At 37.0% G+C, this 24,233-nt stretch overlaps 1 protein-coding gene across 1 annotated transcript in view; it reads left to right on the top strand.

Moving 5' to 3' along the window:
• Ccser1 (coiled-coil serine rich protein 1) overlaps positions 1–24,233 on the top strand; it is a 949,444-nt gene that overhangs the window by 293,237 nt on the left and 631,974 nt on the right. The window contains exon 6 of the mRNA XM_013351266.2: positions 3,517–3,591. Within this exon, the coding sequence (XP_013206720.2) occupies positions 3,517–3,591 (75 nt within the window). The remainder of the gene's footprint in view (positions 1–3,516; positions 3,592–24,233) is intronic.

Genomic DNA, 24,233 nt, shown 5'->3' with positions numbered 1-24,233 from the left:
AATATAAAAGCACACTCACACACCCGGAGTTCAGCGATCCACCGTAAACCGGAAACAGGAAGGGCTCCAGTCTCGCGTTCCAATTCATTAGTAAAAACATTCGCCCGAGGCTGTCCCGCCCCAAAAGGCGGGGTCTCTCTACAGGCAAGAAAAATGTTATATTGTGAACTCTCTTTGGTGTTGAAAGTGGGTGCTACCTTATTAACTTAGAACCAGATAAGCAGGTGAATGACACCTGCTACCATTAGAACAGGCTGTTATGACACACCACAAGATCTAAGTTAGACCTGCTGCTTAAGAAAGAACAAAGGCATAGCATGAGACAAAGGAGATCCAGTCTATGGAGATTTTGCTTCTTGTAGTACACCTTCTTTATGTGCCCATAGAATTCTTAAACTATTTCCAAAGTCTAAAATACAAACAAAGCACAGGAAGCCCTAGTTCTAACAAATTATTTTTATGATAACAATGTGAATTAATTTATATTATAACCTTTAAAATTGTAAAAAGCAACATGGGATGCTTTTGTATTTTGTGAATTGGTATCTTACTAGGCAATTGTGTTAACATTGCAGTGTTTGAATAAAAGGGCAAGTTAATTAGAGTTTGAAGTGTTGATAATACTCATCTCCAAAGATCTTGGTATAATTTTATTTAGAAGAGTAAATATGCCCAATTGCAAGTCACTGAAAAGAATTTCACGAACAGTAAGACAAACATGACAATACTTATACTTGACTTTTTCTCTGTTGTTCTCATTTTAATATTTGAGTGTGGTTCATCAATTTTTTTTTAAATTTAAGATATATTCCTTGCTTAAAACAGTTATGCCAAGATTTTTTAAGAGTAACAGGACTAAAGTGTCATAATATGAATTGAACTTTACAGTTGAGGCAGAACAAAACTCTTAACTATAAATGGCATTCTAGTGTCAGTGACACTGAGACAAAGCTCTGAGACAGCCTCTGGGAGCTGAGAATTTTGCACGTTGACTTCAGGCAAGGCCTGGGAGATCTCACTCCTTGAAAGAGTCTACTAATCGACTTGATTCTCAGTTCACTGTCTTACAGGAGTTCAAACAGTATTTGTACAGTATATGATTCAGACATCTTGATTCTCACAGCTATTGCTGGGAGCATGACACTTTAACAAGTACAGATCGTCTAAAACAAGTATCAAAAATTCCACTGTCTACAAGCTGTTCTACAGCTCAGAGTTAGATTTTACATAATTCTTTACCAAATTTTGTAACATTTCACTTATTTCTTATGTTAGAATTATGAATTGAATTGGTTGGTAGAATAAACATTTTTCTATCATAGAATAGAATCAGAAAGGTTTATAACTCATAATATTTCCTGGATTTCACTGTTGTCAGATAATTTTGGGATTAATATTTCCTGAGTTTTTATTGATTAGTGATTTAACAGCCAGCCTCAAATAAATTTCAAAATTAAAGATAGCCACTGATATTTTCCCAACTTTTTAATGTGTTGTTCAGTTTTTGTGTAAAGTTCTTCTAAGTCATTTTTACATAAAATCTGGGTGAAGGTCTCAGTTGATATTTTACTTCTTTTCCTTGGTCTCAAAACTAGAACAACAGAAGAAAGAACATTTTAGTCCATATTTATAATGTATGTACTTCATTGTAAATATTAATAAATGAAATCAAATGCTTTTAAATAGAACGAAAGTGCAGTATCTACCAATCTTAAAGTATATTCTTTTCTGTGCACTAAAGCCATTATTGTTTCTCAGACCATGTCAATTCTTTCTTTTATATTAATCTTTATGGCAGGGTTTTCTTTATTTGTATGCATATATATTTGAAAATCAAACTGAGAAATGTAGGTGTCATGGCTTATCTTGATTGTCAGCTTGGCCTGGCTGAGAAAACGGAACCTCAACTGCAGAATTGCCTCAACCAGGGCAACCTGTGGTCATGTTTGTGGAATTTACTTGATTTAAAGATAGTTGATGTAGGAGGTAGAGCCCAATATGTAAGGTGATGTCCCTGAGAAGTAGGGCCTGGACTTTATAAGAAATGATGCTAGCCAGTCAGCAGAAGCAAGGTATTATGTAAGCATCATTCCTCCATGGTATGGTCTCTTCATTTCTAGCCTTAAGTTCCTGACTTGACTTTTCAGATGAAGAACTATAGATTGTAACCCAAATACTCTTTCCTTCCTTGCTTTTGGTCAGTGTCTAATCTCAGCAAAAGAAAGTATACTAAGGCAGTGGGCATGCCTTTTTCTGTGTTTTTTTTTATTTGTTATCTTTCTTAGGAAGAGTTCTTCTAAAAAAAATGCACCAAGAATACATTGAAACAACTTCTGTTACTTCCTATTTCCTGTAGCTTGTTCTTGCTCTTAGCAAAGTGAATTAATGATGACTCCTAACTCATATCTTTTAAAAACAGAATTAGTTTAAGGAGTTTTATTAAATTAAATTCTGGAAAGATTGCAATAACATTAATACATTTCAACCATGAACTTGTTTTCTATAAACATTTTTAATTTGGTTTTGGAAACTAAAAGGGACCATTAGTAGTGAAGAGGGATGACACATCTTAAGGAAGGTGACTAGTAGAATGTAAGTGATTATACATGAGGAAGAACAATGCGGAGGGAGGTTTAGGTGGAAAAAGGGGTATGAGAGTAGGGCTTGAGGTGGAATGGGGAATAAAACCAACACTAAAGTTGTTTGAAAATAAAAAAGTAGAAGCTGGAATTTTAAAATGCGCGTGCACGCGTGTGTGTATGTATAATCATGTAAATATTTATGTAAGCATATTCATATTAAAAAGCTTAATTGAAATTAACCTACAATGGGAATGATTCTTCTAGTAGTCACAGATACCAAGTAAAATGCCTAGTTCCGTGTGTGAGAATTCTTCCTTTACATTGTTAGTTAGAAATGTCCTAAGGCCCTACAAGCACTGGAGATCATTGCCTTTGGTTTTCTACCAGATATTGTTGGTAAGATCTTACTGCTGAAAATGTCACACACTTTGGACACAGGACTTTGGGAATTTAAGCTGATACTGGCCAGAAATCATTGTCCTTGTTGACTAGCTCTCAAAGTACTGAAAGGTGCTATTCAAGCTGATGGGAGAGACAAGTCATCAGCAGTCTTATGTACATGTAAACCCTTTAAACTATAGTAATGATAAGGCTGACAAGACATGCTTTTGTATGCAATAGTGTCACAAATGTTACATGCATAATCAGCCATTTTCTAGTTTGGTTTAAAGTCTACTGTATAGGAGGAAACTCAAGAGCACAGCTGCCCAAGAACCTATGTCTGGGAGCTCATAGATCTTAGGTGTGAACCTACTCCTATGATTATGCTAAACAGACAGTATTAAACTGCCCTCCAAATTCATGCCTCTATACCCATAGACTAGTGTAGCTCTCAATCATATCAAAGATTTTTCTTTGTGTAGTGGACAGAGTTAGGAATGTTGAAAATGGTTTTAAGCCTGTCATCTTTAACACAAGTGTTCTTTCTTTGCAGAGTGATGTGAGCCCTTCCAGCAGTACCACATCACTTCCCATCAGCCCTCTCACAGAAGATCCACTGCCTTTGAAGGTAAACAAAATCACCCCCAAAACATTTCTTTCATTATTTTAAAGTTTGCAAATAGTTTATACTATACAGTCATACCCAGAAATGAGGTGAGCTGGTTCATTCATCTTACCTGGTTGGTTGCCCTAGTTTGTCTGACTTTGTTACCCATGAGGTAGAGCTCCTCTTCAGTCCCTTTAGTTCTGAGATTAGAGTTGTACATCTCCAACTAAGATCTCATTCATCTTTAAATGCATTATTTGAAGTGTTGTTGTTCTATTGTTAATTACTACCAAAAGGCTGAAGGTTGGAATATTCTTAGAGCAATTGCCATACATCGTGTCTTTTACAGGTGTTGTATTTTAACCTTTTGGTCAGTATGAAGTAGGGATTTTAAATCACGTGTTTGAAGTCCATCATTTATTTACATGGAAGAATCCGCAGTGTTTATCTCCTAATATATTCCTTAGCAACAATAATGAATGATGCAATCATTACAAAATAAAAGTTCATATTAGTTGTGGCTTTATTGTCCTAAACACTCCAATTTGAGAGTCTACATGCACTACAAATAGGGAAATTTCCTCATTGTCTACAAAGATTATGGTTTTTAGAAATATTATAAAAATGAACTGAATTGTTCATTTTTATGAACTAAGAATGTTTGTATATCATTAATATTGTTGTAAAGAAGGACAATCTACAATAGTCAATGAAAAAAATAGAACTTTTGAATAGTACATTTGAGGTCAAATGTTTTTGCAGTTTGTGTTAAAAGCAGAGTAGTGTATGCTTGAATGTCCATTAGAATGTTCATTGTAGTAGTATGTAAAATTATTATTTGGTATACTGTTCTTTTTCATACAAGGATTGAATGTTATTAAGCCTGATGCTAACATACAGGCAGAACAGTGATACTTAGGGCTTCCCGTTGTTCAGTGTTATTGTATCACTGATATAAACCTTCCACAAAGTTGTCCACTGAGTACCATTAGTTTCTATACACACCAAATTGTTTCCTGTTTAGCTACTATGGTGGTTTGAAAGAAAATGCCCCCACATAGGGATTAGCACTGGTAGGATGCTTGTTGGAGTAGGTGTGGCCTTCTTAGAGGAAGCTTGTAACTGTGGGGGTGGGCTTTAGGGTCTCCTATGCTCAGGATACTACCTAGTGCAGAGCACAGTTTGCTTCTTGTTCTCTGCTGATCAAGATGTAGTACTCCCAAGATTTAGAGCTCCTTCTCCAACACCACATTTGTCTGCATGTCACCTGCCATGATGATAATGGACTAAACCTCTGAACTATAAGCTAGCCCCAATTAAATGGTGTTTTTTTTAAGAGTTGTGTGGTCATGTGTCTCTTAAAAACAATAAAACCCTAAGACAGGTGGTGAGGTGGGTTATGCAGAACCTAGAGTGCACAGAGACAATATCTCTGAGGTGCAGCCACCCGCTCTAGGGACAGCTACCTTCTCAGAAGTACAGTCGCTCTTAGAGATGTTGCCACCTTCTCTGAGGTACTGCTATACTGTCTGAGGTATTTTTATCTCACGGAGATACTTTCAATGTCTATGACCTCAAGCTACTCTTTCTCAATACAGCTAACCTTCCTGAGTGTAGCCACCCTCCTTGAGGTAAACAAATCTTTCCTGAAGTGCATGTGAACCTTCTGAGAAGTAGCCACCTTTTCTGAGGTGCAGTCACCCTCTCCCAGGTATCGTCACCACCTGTGAGGCACAGGTAAACCATCTGTGGTCCAGCCATGCTGTAGCTTGTATACTCACATTCCCTAGAACTGATTCTATGTTACAATTATTTTCTCATTTTCCTGACTTTCTGAATCAGAGGTTCTCTGGTTACTTTTCTCCATTTCCTGAAGTCTTCTTTTTTGCCTAAGGTATTCTTTCATTTACATCTGAGATACCTTTCTGTCTCTAAAGCAGCAAGGATTCTGACAGAAAAAAATCTCCTTAATATGTTTTTTGAAGTAGTATTGTATCTAACTATTCTTCTGCAATGACCCTAAAGCTAACTGCAAGTAAAAGAAATCTACCCAGTTCAACTAAAAAGGAAATAGAAATATAAATTTACCTCTCAAAATTTTGCTGGGCTATTAAAGGAGAAATGCTACATGTCACTACCAAAGGACCATGAAGTCTTAACCTATGCATTATGTAGAAAAAAATTCAAATATATATCAGTTCTAAATGGTTCATATATTTTATTTTAGTTTTTAATGAGAAACAATCTAGCAATACTTCTTATCAGTTTTTCTTTGGGCTGCCAGCACCTAAATAATGACATAGAACTTTAGTATTAATTATGAAAGTTTGGTCTTAGCTTAGGCTTCTTCCAAAATAGCTCTTATAACTTAAATTAATCTGTTTCTATTAATCTATATTCTGCCATGTGGCTCTTTACTCTCTGTGTCTGGCTGACAAAATCTGTACAGCTCTGATTCCTCGAAAATGCCTCTCTCTTCCCATAAGTCTAGCCTATCCTCTCCTGCCTAGCTATTGCCATTAATCTCTTTATTAAACCAATCAGGAGGCACCTTGGCAAATAAACATCTTCACATTATGCAAAAATATTATCCCACAACATTTTCCCCTTTTGTCTAAATAAATAGAAAGTTTTAACTCTTAAAATTTCAGATAAACCCAATTCTTATGATGCAATCCATCAATTCAATCAATTCAAAATGGTAAATTTGATAAACAATTTCAGTGGTTCTATAAGTAGATTTCTCTAAACTGAATATTCAGTTGGTCATTTCCTCACTCAGCTTTTCACCTTTTGTGCTTTACAACATTTGTGTCATTAATTTTAAATCCTCATGAATATGGACTGCAAAAAGTGTCAGAGGACTTCTGGTGTAGAAATTTAAGTTTATTCATGTTGTGTTATTTTTAATGTAAAATATTATAAAGAGGTAGAAATTAAAATAGTTAAAGTAAAATGAACCATATACCTCATGTCATTTATGGTAACCTTATATATTACACAAAATAGCAATGTAAAATTCACAATTATACATTTTCAAAGGAAACCCATTGCACAGTTTCTACAATATTAACTTCTGTAGCATTTAAGGAAACATCTTAGATTAAGTCCACTTCTGCCACTTTCCTCCCATTATCATCACGTGGCAATTACTTTGTTTCTTAACTTATCTATGAAGCAAGGACAAGTGCAACTACTTCAGCAAACTATAAAAAGCAAGACTGAGGTCAGTATGCAGAAGCCACCTATAGCAACATAGAGTAAAACAGCTAGTAAGTGCTGTTATTTTCATAGAAGCAGAATCTCTATCTTTAAGCCAAGAATGCCCTATGTATACATATGAAGAAATTATCTTCTTAGCATTTTTTGCCTAATTGTCAAACGAAAAAGAAATTTTATCTTTGAAAGATTAGTGTTTGATATTCAGAAGTCATGTTATTTAGTTTATATCATATATCATATTACTTTTATAAAAACTAGTTAACAGGAATGCCATATGCAAAGGAAAAAGAATAAATATAAACTTTTTGATGACAAACTAATAAATATATTAAAACACAAGCAGATAAAAATGCAAAATGGGTATTAGGGCATGTGTTTTTTTCATCAGAAGTATGCCATGGTGTATTTTTCTTTAATTCTTCAACTTTCAATTGAAAGGTAACCAATTAACATCCTAAATGTATGGCTCTCACTAAGGAGCCCATCCATCCCATTAGAATTATGGGAAAAATATCATTATAAACAAAGCAAGACTGATAATTTTTGCCTACAAATATCCTGACATCAATATAGCTTCAAGTTATTTTGTCTAGCATATCATGATAGAATGGAATACATTTTGAGACCTTAGGAGAGAGAAATACATTATAGCAAAGCCATTACAGAAGCACCCATTCTATGTTCTTCATATGTGGAGAGTGAAAGAGAATTTATTACAGTTACTCTCTTAATACTTGAAATCGTTTTTTGCTCTCCCAGGATGAGCCCACTATGGTATATTTCTGAATCATTGCTTCAGTTATCTAATATCTCATTAATTTATTGAGAAATCCCACTCGTTCAATGATTAACTACCATGGGCTTAATAATGTTCTAAGATATTCATGTTTCGATGTAAATAATACAAACAAAATTTCTGATTTTATGGTGTCTGGATTCTCATGAGAAAAGATGAATAGACAGCAGATACTATATATTATGTCAGGTAGGGGTGATTACTACCATGAGAAAAATAAAGGATGATTTTGGGGAAAGAAACTGACATTACAATGTCTCATTTCAAAAATGAAGACCCTATAAGTGGGGTCTCTACATCTTTATCTGTTTCTTGTGCCTTTTTGGGATCTTTCCCTTCTTTTGTTTGTTTTTGACCTATTCGGATATGTTAGACTTTTTGTCATATTATATACAATATATTATATTATATTCGTATTATTTGTATTATACTACAATCCATTGGAAGCCTGTTTGTTTTCTAATGAGACAGCAAAAGGGATCCAGAGAGGAGGAGCAGTGCTGAGGGACTGGGAGAAGCATAGGAAGAGGGAATTGTAATTAATATATATTAGTAGAGAATAAAAGCTCTTTTCAGTAAAAGGAAAGAAAAAGGCAAATGCAGCTTACTCTGGTTAGGGCAATTTTAGCAGAGGCATAATGAACTCAGGAGAAAAAAATGTGTATTTCTGAGGGAAGACTCTTGAGGCAGAAAGTGCAGAAGCTGTGAGCATGAAGATGTCTGGCTTGATATGTCTGTCCTTGTAACCAATATGGAAGAAACAAGGACTCAGGTAATTCAGGGTTATGTTAGAGAGATTGGCCATGCCATAAAAATCTTGCAGACTGGGTTATAGTTTAGGCTCTTCTTTTGCAAGTGATAGAAAATTAAATGTTTACAGAAAAAGCAAAAAAAAATTCAGTATTTCTGTTAGACTTATTACTTTGCCTCCTGTGTCAAAACAATTACTGGTGACCTGGTAGAAGAAGACAGTAGAAGGTTCCTATAATTTAGAGATTACAGTGGCACTTTAAAATGGAGTGTAAAATCTGAAAGTGTAACATTGGTAAATTCCGAATGTGGCATCAGCAGAGCTTGGTAACCAATCATAGTCTGGATAATCTAGAAATGTAAAAGGACAATTTAGGAGACTAATAACTAATATTCTATATATTTTTCTTTTTGTCTCAATAAATTCCTTTTTGGTGTTGCATTGACTGAGTATGGTGTAGTGAATAATGGAGTTTTGTTTGCTTGGTTGGTTGACTTCAGCAATCATGAGGAAAGAAAGGTAGGTGTATGCTGGAAGAAGACATTGGTTTCATCAGAAATATTATTCAGTCCTATAATTGCTATTGATTCTGGTGATCTCTCTTTCGAGAAGCTGTAAAGTACACATATAGAGTTAGATATAATTTGACATAGTTTATGATAAATCAATAGTTACAAGAGAAAAACGTGATTCATCCGTATTTACTAGGAGAAGAAAGCAGACAAACTAAAATTCTCCAAGGAATAACGGATGGATTTTGAGTATAAAATGAACCGTAGATAGCATTATTCTTGTCTACTCTGTTCGCTTCTTCTCTAACAAAATACAGTGTGCTCGTCCAATTAAAACAAGAGACGTTGGTTAGGCTCCCACTTTGGGGCAGTGAGAAGCCTGGAGCATGAGTGACAGCTGCACTTGAAAGGACCATCTTGCTGCATCAAACATGGGAATGTTCGTGTAACCATGTATAAGACAAAAAGTTAAAATGAGGCCGTTTTATCTTAGGAGGAAACTCTCCATCTTAGGGGGAACTCATTTTAACAAAAATTATGCCACTATCAAAATGATGGTGACTTTCTTTCACCATGACAGAGTCCTCAGGGCCTGGTTGCCACTTAGCACATGACTGTTAAATTTTGAGATGAATTTTGGAGGGGATTTGCAGTCTACAGCCATTGTGAATGTAATTTCAAATAAAAGTCTAGCAGTATGGTTCCCTAATGATAATAATCTTAAGAGATATTTGTTTTCTATAATGTTAATATTTTAAGCAACTACTTTTGATTAGTTGTGAAGTATAATGACAATTTTGTTTATATTTGTTTATGTAATAAATCACTTAAAAATTTGTCAGACCCAAACAACAGTTTCTTACTGAGATACTATATGTGACCTGAGCCCTTCTTGGCACATTTTTTTTAGCTTTTCAACTAAGTGCATTCAGATTTAGGCAAGATATTCTATTTGTATTCTCTTATGCTCACCATTTTAATGTAAGGGAGATTACATAGATATTAAAGTTAACACTGGTCCAATACCCAGGGTTTATGAGTAGAAGCATTAGACATTTGTTGCAGTCACTGCCTGCCATGCTTCATTGTTTCCATGGACCCTCCTGGGTTATTGTAAAGGATGGATATTTGGGGGTAATTAGAGTAAATGTTCTATGGAAAAGCATAAATTCCCAGGCCAGAACTCCACAAGGATTGTATGCTGCTTACAGAAAGAAAATGCCATACTTGTGGTTTTTGTTCACTGAAGCCCACTAGAAACTCACCACTGAGGATTGCATTGTGAGTTTATTATGTGGGAATCCTAGCATGTAATGAAATACCAGACTTCTAGAAAGAAATCAGGTGTCCAACATAAGCTTCTTGTTTGTACAAGCACTACAGCAGCTGGACACCACTCTTACCATTCTGAATGCTTTGTATGTAGGATATTGGCAACAAGATAAGCCCAAAGAAACCATCCCTTGACAGTCTTGTAAAAAAAAAAAAAAGCCTTACAGGGAAAGTGTAATAATTACCTAGGGCTGCCATATCAAAATTGCACACACCAGATAGCTCAAACAATACAACTTTGTGTTCTAAGAGTTATGGAGAATAGATAATGAAGATTTAGCCTCTGGCATTTTTGTTTCCTCTGCATCTTTGATGTCTCTATGGCTTAGAGAAGGCCACCTTCTTACTATGTTCTGTGTGCATGAATCCTACATATTATCTTCTCAGTACCAATCCTATTGACCCTAATGTGACTAGCAATATATTTCATCTCAAACGTATCCTTCTTGAAAGTTCTCTAAATTGCTATATTGTGTCTTTTATGTATGTGGGGCAACATTATCCTAGCTGGAACAAATAGGCAAGACATCTCATATGTGATTTCAAACAGGGGAGAATTTGCTGAAGCATAAGAAAATAATTATGGAATTTGACAGAAAGTGCAAAGTAAGAATTTATATTACCTTACTCTACTTGTACATATGCAATAGTCTCTTGTCAAGGCAGTTTCTAGTAATATTAATTTCTTATTCAAGCCTTGAAGTTTTGGGTCTTAAAGAAAACAGAAAATTAAGAATTTTCATTATTATGTATAATCAACAGTACACTCATAACTGTAAATTATATGTCTATTTTAATTTACATTAATTTAGTCCTAATTGATCTTCCATGTCACAGAATTAGAATTAACTTGGTATCTTCCAAATCTTAAATACAACACAGAATGTAAATATTATGTGAAATATAAGTTGAAAAAAACAACCACCAATATTATCTTCTATAATGATTCTCTCATGTTATTTTATGCTGTATTTCTTTTCTCATTCTGTAATAAGTTTAGACTAATTTACCTGTTATTTGAACAATACAGAAAACAGTGGTATTGTATAACATATGATCATTCATGTAGTTAGAAATGAGGGTTTATAGCTAGCAAGGAAAAAATACATAAATTAAAGTCAAAGTGAATTGTATTTAATTTATGGTAAAAGACATGTAATATGGTTCAGATACAGTGGACCTCGGGGGAAAGATTTTAATGGGAATAGGAAGTAAATAATTTGCTGCTGCATGCTCCCTTCACATTGCTGTCCAAATTCTTTTCCTATACTGTCCAAATAATTTCAGGCAGCTATGTACAAGATAAAAAATCTTGTCCATATTAATTTACAATAAAATAATTGCATAACCCTATCATCTTATCTAGAACTCACACACTCAGTTTTCTTCCCATTTAAGTTGCAGAGAGTTTGTTCAGCTTTATCTAAACTGGTACCTAGTATTTGGCCTGACTGTTTCTGAGTTCCACAAATGATACAGGGGGGAAAGTCCCCTCGTACAAGGGTCTGCTTAGCATGGTTCTAGACCTAGGTCTTGCTTCTGTCTTTTTGTTTTGTTTTGTTTTTGTTTTTCGAGACAGGGATTCTCTGTGGTTTTGGAGCCTGTCCATGAACTAGCTCTTGTAGACCAGGCTGGTTTGCTTCTGTCTTCTTGCCCTGAAGAAAGAATCTCTTTAATGGAATTACAGAATATCGTCTAGAAAGAGTTTGTTGAAATATGATCTTGGAAGAATAAATTCAAGGACTCACCTTTATGTCTCTTAGATAAAAAGAACTTTTGATGGTGATGTGATAAAATGTTTAGAATTTATGTCACACAGCAATATTGTAGATTTTGTTGCATAAGTTTAAATGTGGTGGATTTCATGTACAGAGCATTTCTTTGAATACTGCATTTGATGATATAGTATATTTGATTGTATGTAAAGAGCAGAATGTTGAATTACTAAAAGAAAAATCCTAATGCCCATGAAGATCTTAAAATTTTGGAAAGGAATGGAAATTTCAAATGATTTTTGAGAAAATGAAGAATTTCGAGAAACGGCCATTGACACTTCATTCTTGGTTTGGGACACAACTTCAGAATGGATCAGCATTTGTTCTGTTTGCAACAAGATGGCAAGATCACTTTATTTGGGACCCAGAGAACTCAGCATTGGACGTCTCTGTGGACCTTGTTATATGTCTGCTGTCTCCAACAGAAGCTTGGATGAAAAGGAGGAACCAATGGTCAGTGCCTATGAACATCAGCATTGGTAAAATCTCACAAGACCTAATGCGCAAGCCAGACCTTGAAAAACAATTGACATAAAGAAAAACAATGTTAAGGGATTTATAGGAAAATGTATGTAACTGGAAATCCTAATTACAGTAATTATTTCAGAGTTACATACATATTTACAGCATACTGTTAATTATCATTGATTTGACAGCCAAGATACAACTTAAAGATCCTGGCTTCTTATTTGAACACTCGCTTGAGAGACTATGACTATAAAAAACTATCAAGTGGAAGCTTTGTGCAAAATTAGTTTGTCAGTGAGTTAGTTATATTTGTCATAGCTTGAAGTTGTCTACTTAAATACCAAAGTAATAGTGAAAATTGAATCAAACTGATACAAGGGTCATAGAGTGAAAGTTTGCATCTTCATAAAGTGCAAAGTTTGGAGTCATTTTCTCTAATGTGATGTTTTCAGCAGATAAGGCCTGAGCTGAGACCTCATTGACAGCATCAGTGCCTACACTTTCTGTTTCTGTCACCAAATGGCTGAGAGGAAGTAACTTCAGGGAAGACGTTCTTGGGATCACATTTTTAGAGGAGTCATCCCATGGTCCTTAGATCTGCTGGTGTGAGCCTATGGTGATGTCAGGGCAGCAGAAATCTATGGGAGAGGGTGGCTACAAGGCCAGGATAAGATGCAACCCCTAGGGACACATCCCCGTTACCAAAGTCCTCCAACCAGTCCTCACCTCTGATATTTCATCCAAATGATGCCCTCATAATATGAACTCAGGAAGGTATGGACCCACTGACTGAGTCCGAGCCCCTAGATTAAATCACCTTCTACAGGCTTATCAGTTGGCAGATAAAACCAGTATACTATTAGCCTATGGGGGAATTCGCATGAAAGCAATTGTAATATTATAACCTAGTTCTTAGAGCATGCCCTTCCACCACATCATGATTTATATAAACTTATGTCTGTTTCTAGGAAGAAGCACTAACCAACAGCAGGATCCTATCCTTTGGCCTCTCACCTGTTAGAGCTCAAGATACTCATTTTTACTACTTATATTCTACTTACAGGCCACTGACTTTTTGGCAGTCTTTTACAGGACCCAAAGCAGACTAATAGAATACATTTGAAACTCTAAAACACAATGAATTGAAAATTGAGTGTAGTTGATTAGACCCTAAGTGAACTCATTTGAAAATGGCTGGGTTTTGTGGTAACTATAAAATTGTACATAAATATTAGATATCATAAGGGCTCAGGAGGATAGATATTAGGAAAGCAGATGGAGTCAGGAGTGGAAGGTTCAAGGAACAAGATTAGTGCATTATGTATGTCTCATGGAACTATCACAGTGGGACCCATGTATCTCTAAAATTGATAAATGCTAATACTTATAACAATGAATGAAAAAGACTAACGTGTACTAGGTATTTTAAGACCTTAGGCTTTTTATTGCCCTTATTGTACTGTATACCCATGCTGAAAAATGCAAACAAATGAATATGCTAAGCAAATACTCTGTTTTGAACTTTAATTGCTTATAAATTTGTCACTTCATCACTGCATTTTTCATAGTCCTAATTAATTTTGTATATATCCTTTTATTTTTCAAGTTTTAAGTAAAATGGCATGTTGATAACTGAAGTTAGAAGTTGAAAAATAATTATGTGAAAATCAGAAAATTCTATTTAATCTTAAGACAGTATAAATATTTGCTGTGCTCACAAATATTAGCAATATCCTCTATCATAAACTGCAGACATCATTCTTGGTAGTATAGTAGGAAAGTAATGATCAGCAGATAACTTAAAGTGGAAAAGAGATGCAGCATTTTTTGCAGAAGCCCTATCTTCCTAACATATCCCTTTTTTCATATGTAATTTCTTATATTATGGTTTGGCAGGACTGTTGAGATCACTGTTATACTTGTGCAATGGGACCACCAAACAAGACCACCACAGAACCAGTATCTGGTGCAAAACACTGGGGTTTATTGATTAAAAGTTAGTTAACTCAGACCATAATAAGTCACATAATCTGACGCAATGGGTGGGGGAGAATGGCCCCAAGGCTTCAGGGTAAGGGGGTTGTAATGGGAAAAACTGGAAATAGGATGGCACAAGCCTTGGTTCTTTAGGATTGTGTAAAAGTATGCAACATTTGAATTCGTTTACTGGGATATAGGGGAATTTTAAAAACAGTGGTTAATCAGGTATCTACAAGGATGATGTTGAAGCAAACAGATGTTGTTTGGACAGCCTGGTGAGTTATTTTGACCAGGACTGGCACAGCTTCATGGGAATGTTTATGACTTTGCTTGTCTGCATTTACTCTGCTAGTTAGGCCCTGTGTAGAATGGAGTTCTTTCTCAACATGAAGTTTGTTCTACTCCCAAATCAGAGACAATCACCCATTTTGCAGACTAATTGTATTATGTTCAATTATGTTGCAGATTCTCCTTAGGAATAAAGCTACATATTAGTGTTTCTGGGCTCTGCTTTTAAAAATGATATGACAACTTACTGGAGTCATTTAGTCTTTACCAGTGTAACAGAACTGTCACGGTATAATTAAAGGTAGAGGAATTTACCTTACTTTTCTCCTTTACATGTCTCTGTCAGAGATAGGACATCGGTAGTGGGAAAATGAACAGATGGCATTTGGCAGTAAGATCTACAGGAATAAAGGGAATAGCACTCTATCCCCCTGTTCATATTTATCCTCCTGTTCACATTTATCATTTTTCTCTTCCACCCTAATTTTCTCCTGACCCTAGTCAGGGATTATTTCATTTTCAGCATCCTTGTCACAACAATTAGCAAACCTCTAATGAGTGTTATAATGAGTAAGACCTAATAACAAAAGAGGGCATATTTTATTCTAATTAAAGAAAACTGCATAAAATCATGATGTTGGTTTTATTTAAGCCAAGAAAACAGCAAAATATTTCATCTGAATATAGGGAGAAGTATAAGATCCCAATCCAAGTGTCAAGTTAGACATGAAGATAAAAAGCAGACAGTCATTCTGTGATATGTGATAGTGAACTGCGAGTTCATGCTGGTGTGGAGAGTAATCTATAGTTCATGTAAAGAAAGGCTTTTTCTATAGAAGGTATCAATTGAAGTTTCTGTCTTTCTGTCCTACCCAGTCCTATAACCTTTTAGTCCTAAAGAAACACACAGAGGATTATATTAATTATAAACTGTTTGGCTTATTAGCTCAGCTTATTCTTAACTATCTCTTACAACATAAATTAACCCACGGTTCTTATCTGTGTTTAGCCACATTGCTTAGAACCTTTCTCACTAAGCCATACTCATCTTGCTTCTTCTGCATCTGGCTGCTGGTGTCATCTCTGCCTTTCCTCTTCCCAGAATTCTGCTTTTCTGGTTACCCTGCCTGTACTTCCTGCCTGGCTGATGGCCAATCAGTGTTTTATTAAACTAACGTGAGTGACAAATCTTTAGAGCGTACAGCAGCATTATCCCAGAGCAAGGAAGGTACAAGAAGCATACGAAGGAAATAGAAGAAAGATGACAAATAAAATTGTATGCTTCTTGAGCTTAAGTTCCACAGAACAGGGTCTCGGCTTTGTTTGAAATTTGTCAGTAACAAAATATAAAATAGACCCCATCAAGGAAAAAGTATAAGACATATGGATACTTTTATATTATATATAATTATTGAATATCTTTACATGAACATTGATATATAACTATTATATATATATAATGACATAAAGAAAACTCACCTAATGTTAATGTAAAATATAGATATATAATTATTAAATATTTTTTACATTAACATTTAGGTGAGTTTTATGTATATAATTATTAAATATTTTTTACATTAACATTTAGGTGAGTTTCTTCACGTCATTATTCTGCCCTCTCCTTTGCTCCTTCTGACATTTGAGGACTCCCATTTCTTCTTTCTGTCTGTCTAGATAGCCGGTTTCAAGACTCACTGATTTGCTGCCTTGATTTATTTTGAACAATTCCTGTTCTCCAGGAGTGTCTCTGCAGAATAGAGACCATAGGTAACCTTCTAATTAACAATTGCCAGCAATATCATATTATAAAATCTGTTTCTGTCACTCATCATAGAATCTTTGTTCTGTCCATAAATGTTTGGGCAGTTGTATTCAACTTTGGAGAAACATTATTTCCCCTATAATTATGAACTAATTAATACAGATAAAGAAACTTCCCTATGCTTTAATTTATATGGCCTCTTATTTTGCTTTGGTATATTTTTCCTGTCATTTCTTTCCAGCAAACTTCTACCCTTCACCTAATGCCCAAATGTATGCCACTTATTATATGAAAATCTCCCTCAAATTCCTGCAAAACTGGACTTATGTTTGTAATAAATATTATGAAATTATATCATGTTTATTGTAAATCTTTCCAAATAGATATTGATGTTTGTCTTATTTCCATCATTATTCTAGCACAAGTAAAGAACACCCTACTGGTTGAATGACAGAGTGTTGACAACACATTTATAGTTGCCTTTTCTCCTCTCATCCTACTGATAACACTAAGATAATGTCATTCTTTGTGAGGGAAGCCCTTGTCACACACTCTTGTTCTTTGTCAGGATCTTATCTTGTGTTCTGGAAACTTGGTTGCTGCCTTCCTTGTATTGATTTAATAAGCAATGCTTGCCTGACAACTGCATTCCTGCCAACTGCACCTGTACATTGGTAGGGATTTTCTTATTTGAGTTTATTTTTCCTATGTTTTAGCTACAGACTGATTTTTCCAAATTGCTGACCCTGGAAACTGTATAATCCTGTAAATTATTAATCTGCAATACAGAGGATTACTGTCTCATTTTACAGATAGTGAAATTGAAGCCTTGAGACCATTAAGAAAATGGACTAAAGCCAGGCCGTGGTGGTCACAACTTTTAATACCAGTACTCAGAAGGCAAGGCAGGTAGATCTCTGAAAGTTCAAAGCTAGTCTTGTAACAAGAGCTAGTTCCAGGATAGGCACCAAAGATACACAGAGAAACCTTGTTTTGAAAAACGAGAGAGAGAGAGAGAGAGAGAGAGAGAGAGAGAGAGAGAGAGAGAGTGGACTAGAGACTGGACATGTTGCTGAAATGAAAATCTGTATTAGGTGTTTAAGTTGTGAAGAATAGCTTTAATTGCTGTACAGTTGGAATTCATAATTCATATTGTTTTTTATATAAGTGAATGGGATAAATAAAAATGTAAAGGGAAGAGCACATCAACAGAGGATAAACACAGCTTTCCTTGATATGTAGCTTCTGTTATAGTCATATTACAATAAGTGTTTCTTTCAATAATAAATGATTACTTGAATGGCCTCTGAAATTCTCATATGAAAGTAACCTGTAATTTATTTTTGCTCAAATAGTTAGTGTTATTCCTAAAATGTTTCTAAGATGTTTGCGGCAGCTGCTAGCCCCGAAGAGACAGTTGTAACATCCCCGGGGCGGGCTGGCGGAGCCTCCATGCGACAAACAGCTACAGTTTCCCACCAGAAGGAGGGCACACGTCCCGCGAGCTGTGGTGGCCGGTAACAGACATATAAACACAAAAGATAGGCATAAGGGTAAAATGTTTATTACACAAAAAGGAGAGAGAGAGAGAGAGAGAGAGAGAGAGAGAGAAGGAGGGGAGAGAGGAGGCAAAGCCGCGTGTACACCGGGAGAGAACAAAAGAAGAGACAGAGATGGTGGGCGGAGGTCAGAGGTAAAAGAGGAGTGGGCGTGGCTAGGGCAGGGACCCAAAGAATAACATTCCCATATCTTGCTTTTAATAAAAAAGCAAATGAGACACTCCAGTTTGACGGAATTGGGGCGGTGAAATCTCAAGACTGCTTCCGGCTGATAGTGGGCGTTGTCTTTTGTAGAAGGGGAACCCGACAGAAGGCAGGGTGCTGGTCGCATCCTGGCATGGCTGGTCTCCTTTTGACCGGTTTTTATGGCATGGGAATGTCTGGTGTCCCTAAGGTATTGGCAGAACAAACAACAAAGTTAAATTAAGGAAAAATAAAATTTAGGACCAGGGAATTGAGGGGGTATCTGACCTGTTTAAGATGGATTTCTTAATTCGGCTCCCTGGAACTCACGAGAACTTCTTGGGTTTGTGGCATAAGATATAAATTTGATTTGAAATTTGTTTGGTGAGGTCACTTTGCAAAACCTCTCAGCTGTCAAACTGTCAGAGATCTTTGAGAAGGATAAGATTTTAGTTGAGTTACTAATAAAAAAATGACAGAGAACTTTACTTTAGACGAAAGGCAGGTTAGCCCAATGGTCAGCGCTCTGCAGTCGAAGCGAAATGCAGAAGGACGTTGTTCTGCACGTGTCTGTCTTTTGGAGGGAGCAGAGAGCTGCTGCTAGGAGACAACCTGTCTCTTTTGTTGTTGTGAAAAGTTTTTAATAATTAAATATTTAAATATCACATTCCCCAGATCTCTGAGCAGTTGAGGGCAAAAAACTGTTTGTAATATAAGGTTAGTGGTGGAACCGACAATGGTAGAGAACAGCTTAAGAGACTTAGAGGAATTTAGTGAAAACTGGGTGAGAAGGCAGGGTGAAACTGTGAGTAAAACAGGGAGAGTGCGGTCACGTGACCTGACCCTCAGCCAAGATGGCGACTGCCCCTTGTTGTCTGCTCTGTTGGAGAGCCACCATGCCGTTACAGAAGCCGCAGCGGGGAGGGGCAAAAGGCTGGAACCGAAAAAAAAAAATGCACCATGCCACTGCTGGAATTGAAAAAGCTGGAACTGAAAAAGCCGGGGAGCTGGTTGCTATCCAGAGCCAAAATCGTGAAAACCCGCAGTACAAACACCCAGGACCACGTGGAAAAGCGTCCTTTGTCCACGGGTGGGGTGCTGTGGCTGAAAGACCCTCAGAGTGGTCCTTCCCTCAGGGGGAGACCCCGAACCCAAGGAACAGTCGAGACCACAGGCTGCAATTAGCAAGAGGTTTATTGGGTGGGCGCAGGTACCTGTGGGCTGCAAAGTCCTTTTGGAGGACTTGCACGCCTGCAGGCTGGGAGAAGGTCTTTTTATAGGAAAAGGGTGGCAAAAGCAGGCATACAGAAGCAATGCATGGTTACAGGTATCTCATTGGTCAGTTTGAATGAGGCGATGGGTTCATTTAGGGGACAAGTTCCCCAGAGACATGAAGGTCTGATAATAATAGCGGACTTGGCCCTATCTAGGGTACATGTAGTTTGTCCCAGAACTGTTCGTTCCCCTCCTAGGCCTGGTGTCTGACCACAGATATCCTGTTTGACCGCCTAAGAGTACTGACTTTACCTTGAACTTAACATTTGTTTGTGTGAAGGCTTTGCAAAATGGCATTACAGCAGCTAAGCTAGGGTCTTTCAGTGGCCTAGCTGGATTCTGGCTACCCAGAAACAAGGAAGGCTGGGGGCGCCGCTCCGAGCGGCACGTAACCGTCAAGAGAAGAGAAAAAGGAAAGAAAGGAAATGGAAAGAAAAGATAAAGAAGCTGAGGACCCGGTCCCCAGTTGAATGCACTGCACGGGAATGTGCGGTGCTAATGCCCCGGCGGACTGGCCCCCAGGACTGATCCAAACATGGCTCTGGCAAGGGAAAGCGACCATAGCAGAATGAAAGCGACCATAGCAGAATGGGAGACACTCACAGATGGAAGCGCCTATTGAAGCAATTAGGGAAGGCGGCGAAGTGAAAAAGAACCCAGTTCGGGAGTCACGTGGCAACAATCTTATTCCTAAAAATTGGGAGTTCCCCTTACCCGGCGGGCTCACGGAGCAGCAGCAAGTAGCAGTTAAAATCAGTGAGATTTCACTGTAGATTTTTTCATAGTTGAAAGATTTTTTTTTTTTTTTTTTGGAAAGTCAGTAGTTCATACATTGAAAGAGAAGTCAAGGAATGGAGTGATGGCTGCCAGGAGAGGAGAGGTGAGGTGCAGAGACAGAGAGCAAAGAGGGTAAGGCACAGTTGGAGATCTCCTAGTGCTATTGTGTAGACTACTTCTAATCCACTTGCTTTCACTTGTCTATGCCTCTTTTGCCTGATTTTTTTTTTTTTTTTTTTTTTTTTGCAATGGAGGGTCTGGTGTTCATAATTTCTTTCTGAAGGGTCTAACTTCTAGTCTTCCACCTTGAGCCACAGGGGTTGCCTGGATGCAAAGACTTCATTCCACCCTCAGCCTCACCTTCTTCCCTCTAGATTCTGGATGCCTGGTTTTCCTGCATTCAGAGAAGAGGTGGGAGAGTCAGGCATGACCAGGTGTGCGTTTTCTTCAGAGCTAAGCCTCAGGGTTCTGTTCATTCTGCAGCTGTGCTTTCTACTGCTGTACTGTCTACTCTTAGAAGGCTGCATTTCATGTGGAACCAGTGGTTAAATATCATACCTACTTTATGTTGAGATCTAAGTTTTCTCTCTAGGGAGACATTTTATATTCATCTTAAGTACTCTATCTAGGGAGACATTTTAATATTTGTTTAAAGATTATTTGAAGAATAATTATTCCATGTTGAAAACAACCTCATCTCTGGACATATATCTGCATAATATAACAATTGTAAATACTCAATTTAGTGTGACTATCAGTAAAAGATAAGTTCTTGTACTGTTTATTTTGATGGGACCAAATGGCTATTAGGATCAAGAAATTTGACTATTTCTTTCTTTAGATCAGCAACAGCATTCACTGTTGAAATGGTTAACAAATCTATCTTTTCTTTAAAGTATATTTGGGTCACTGGAAAACTACGAGTTTTTGTCAGCAATCATTTCTAAGGGACAGCATTCTAGAACTCACCTCTTTAATTTCATGCCATGTACTATATGCAAGGATTTTAGGGAAACCAGCAAAAGCTGTCTATAAGATCATATATGGGAATATGTTCACGTGTTGCTCTAAGGTGGCCTCTAAAAGATGTACACATACAAAGAGCAGAGGCTTGCTTCCATAAGATGATGGCTGAATGTCTTTACTTTCAGTTTTATAAGTCAGTTTTATTGACTTAGCCAAAAAATATGGAATTAGTCTTTCTAAAAGAAACTTCATTTTTTTTTTTTTTGATGTAGTCATATTGTATAACTCGATTTCTGGCCACAGAATTTAATGCTTATCTAAGTGGTAAAAGCAGCTTGGGAGCAGCTGCCTCACAAACAGCTTTATACTTACGCAGACTTAAATTACCTATTGACTTGAGTAAGTAATTATTATTCTGTCCTAACGCAGTGTAACATACGGAGTTTACATTCTTCTCAAGAGCTCCTTGAAGGGAAAAATTATACTAAAGCATAACTATAAATATTGCTTTAAGGACCCAGGAAAAAAAATCAACAATTAGTGGTAGCTAATAGAATGTTAAGTAGTTGTTGCCAAATTTGATGTTTTTATTGACTTATTGATATGCTAATTGAGTTTTCAGTCATTTGCTTGTTGTTGGCATCAGGAAATCATGCTCATTTTGGGTATTATTATGGTTTTGAAACTTCTTTCTTAACATATGCATTTTGTTTTGAGCTATGTGGTCCTCTTTCTATAAAGAAAGCATTTTCTCACATTTTAAAATATAGCAAAATAAAATACAATATGATAAAATAAAAACTATCATGTTGAAGTTGGGCAAGCCAAAACAACAGAAGAAAAAAGCTTAAGAAAGGCACAATGACCAGGGAAACACTCAGGAATCCCATAAGAGTACTAAACTGGAAGCCATAATTTAAGAGCCGAGGACATGATGCGGATTCATGCAGGCCCTGGGCATGCTGCTTCAGTCTCTGTGAGTTCTTATGTGCACTGCTCCTGCTGTGCTTAGAAGGCCTTGTTTTTTTTGGTGTGCTCCATTTCTCTAGGTCTTACACTTTTTCTGCCTCCTTTTCTTCAGGGTTCCCTGAACTGTGAGGGGAGGGATTTGATTAAAAACATCCCACTGAGGTCTGTGTATTCCAAGGTCTTTCACTCTCTGCATAAGGTCTGGGCTGTGGGTCTCTGAAGTGGTTCCCATGTGCTGCAGGATAAGCTTTTGCAATAATGGCTGAACAAAGGCACTAACCTATAACTGAATATCATCAGGAGTCACTAAGTAGGTTTTTAAATGAACAGTGTTAAGGTTAAGATATGTTTTTTTAAAAAAATTCAATCCAGTTGAGTTTAGAAACAATGGTATCATAGGGCACTTAGGTGAAAGGGAAAAGAAATAACTCCCTCAGGAAGGAGGGGCCCCTTGGATCAGGATACCATTGTTCCTCACTGCCTGCTGGATGGAGAAAGAGAATAGGGATTAGCTATTTAGCTATTTAGGTCCTGGAGGTCAGTCACATCCTCAGTATGTTTTCCAGAACAGGAAATTGGGCAACAAGAAGCTAGCTCTCCTTCCTGTCATCCCCAGCCTCAGTCTGTGGGGAAACTGGACACTTTTGTCGTCTGCATTTCTGGCCTCTGGCAAGGCTAAGGACATTTCTCACTTTCAGCCAACTAAGTACCTGTTCTCGTTTCTTTTCTTTTCTTTTTTCCATTTTTTTTTTTTTTTGCCTTAAACCATGTTGCCAGCTGTGACCCTTGTTCTCACCATTGCTCCTCAGAAGATGGAATCCTAAAATGTTAGGGGACAGAGGCAATAACTGATCTGACTTCTTAAATTAGCCAGAGACAACTGAAGATGTCACATGACAGTGGACTAAGTGCAGAAGGCCTTAGGTTCTCTCTCCAGGGTTACAGGAGATAAAACATAGAAGAATTGCCTAGGAAATCGCATATAGACCTAGTGTATTTTGCTTAAAATAAATGACAGTTTCAGTTTGCTCTAACCCCTGACCCACCGTTGAGGTCACTTAACACTCATCCCAACAAAATCTTTTCCCTTTAGCATCCTATTTTCTACCCAAATGCGTTTAATCTTTTTCTGGTTTGAGCACCTTATTGACATTTCAGTCCTTTATTTTAGTTAGACATTCCATTCATCTGTAAAAGTCAGATAAGAAAAGCTGTAACCACAGAAAATAACAGTGATTTAATGCCTTGATTGAATCTTCTGCATAAAATAATTCTAAAACTAGATGGTCTAGTGAACTGGGCTGCTCTGGAAATTGCCTGTTGGCATGACTCCCATTGTGTTCTGTTTCCATATCCATCATATATACATATGTATATATGATGTATATATATATATATGTTTGCCATTGAAAGTCTCATGTAGATATTATATTTGTTACCATCCCATCAGTGTGCCAGGTAACAAGGAGCATAAAGGAAATGGGGAAATGCCTTGCCTAACAGAGCCAGCTTTCTAAAAGAGATAACTCTGCAACCATAGATAGCCCTGTTGTGTCTTGCTACTTCCACCTCACTAGAGTCTGGAAAAAGATATAATGTATTGACTCCATGCACTGCTGCTCTAACCAACAGGAAGTTTGTAACTGGGCCACCACGGAGGGTAAGTGCCAGAAGATTAACTGTCAATGCCAAGAATACCTTCGTGCTTTAGAGAATGTACTCAGCTGCTGTTCTACTTTATAGTTGTGGCTTCATTATGCATATTTTAGTTATGCTACTCCCGCCACATTACTGTCCACTCTGTATCTACCTTCCCATCTTGTACTATCTGTCACAGAACAGTAAATTCTTCTTATGTTTGGATTCAAACAATGGAAATCTATTTGTAGTAATTGGAGCGGCAGGCTGCTTCCCGCCACTCCGGCCGCCTCCCCGGCTAGCTTATGCCCGAAATAACAACACACAAACTGTATTCATTTAATCACTGCTTGACTCTTTAGCACTAGCCCTTTTCTCGGCTAACTCTCGCACCTGGACTAACCCATTTC

The sequence above is a fragment of the Microtus ochrogaster genome, linkage group LG3 (genome assembly GCF_000317375.1).
Source record: "Microtus ochrogaster isolate Prairie Vole_2 linkage group LG3, MicOch1.0, whole genome shotgun sequence".
In the NCBI taxonomy this organism is placed as follows: domain Eukaryota; kingdom Metazoa; phylum Chordata; class Mammalia; order Rodentia; family Cricetidae; genus Microtus; species Microtus ochrogaster.
The sequence above is the reverse complement of the archived record's forward strand: the minus strand, read 5'-3'. Positions and strand labels throughout refer to the sequence as shown.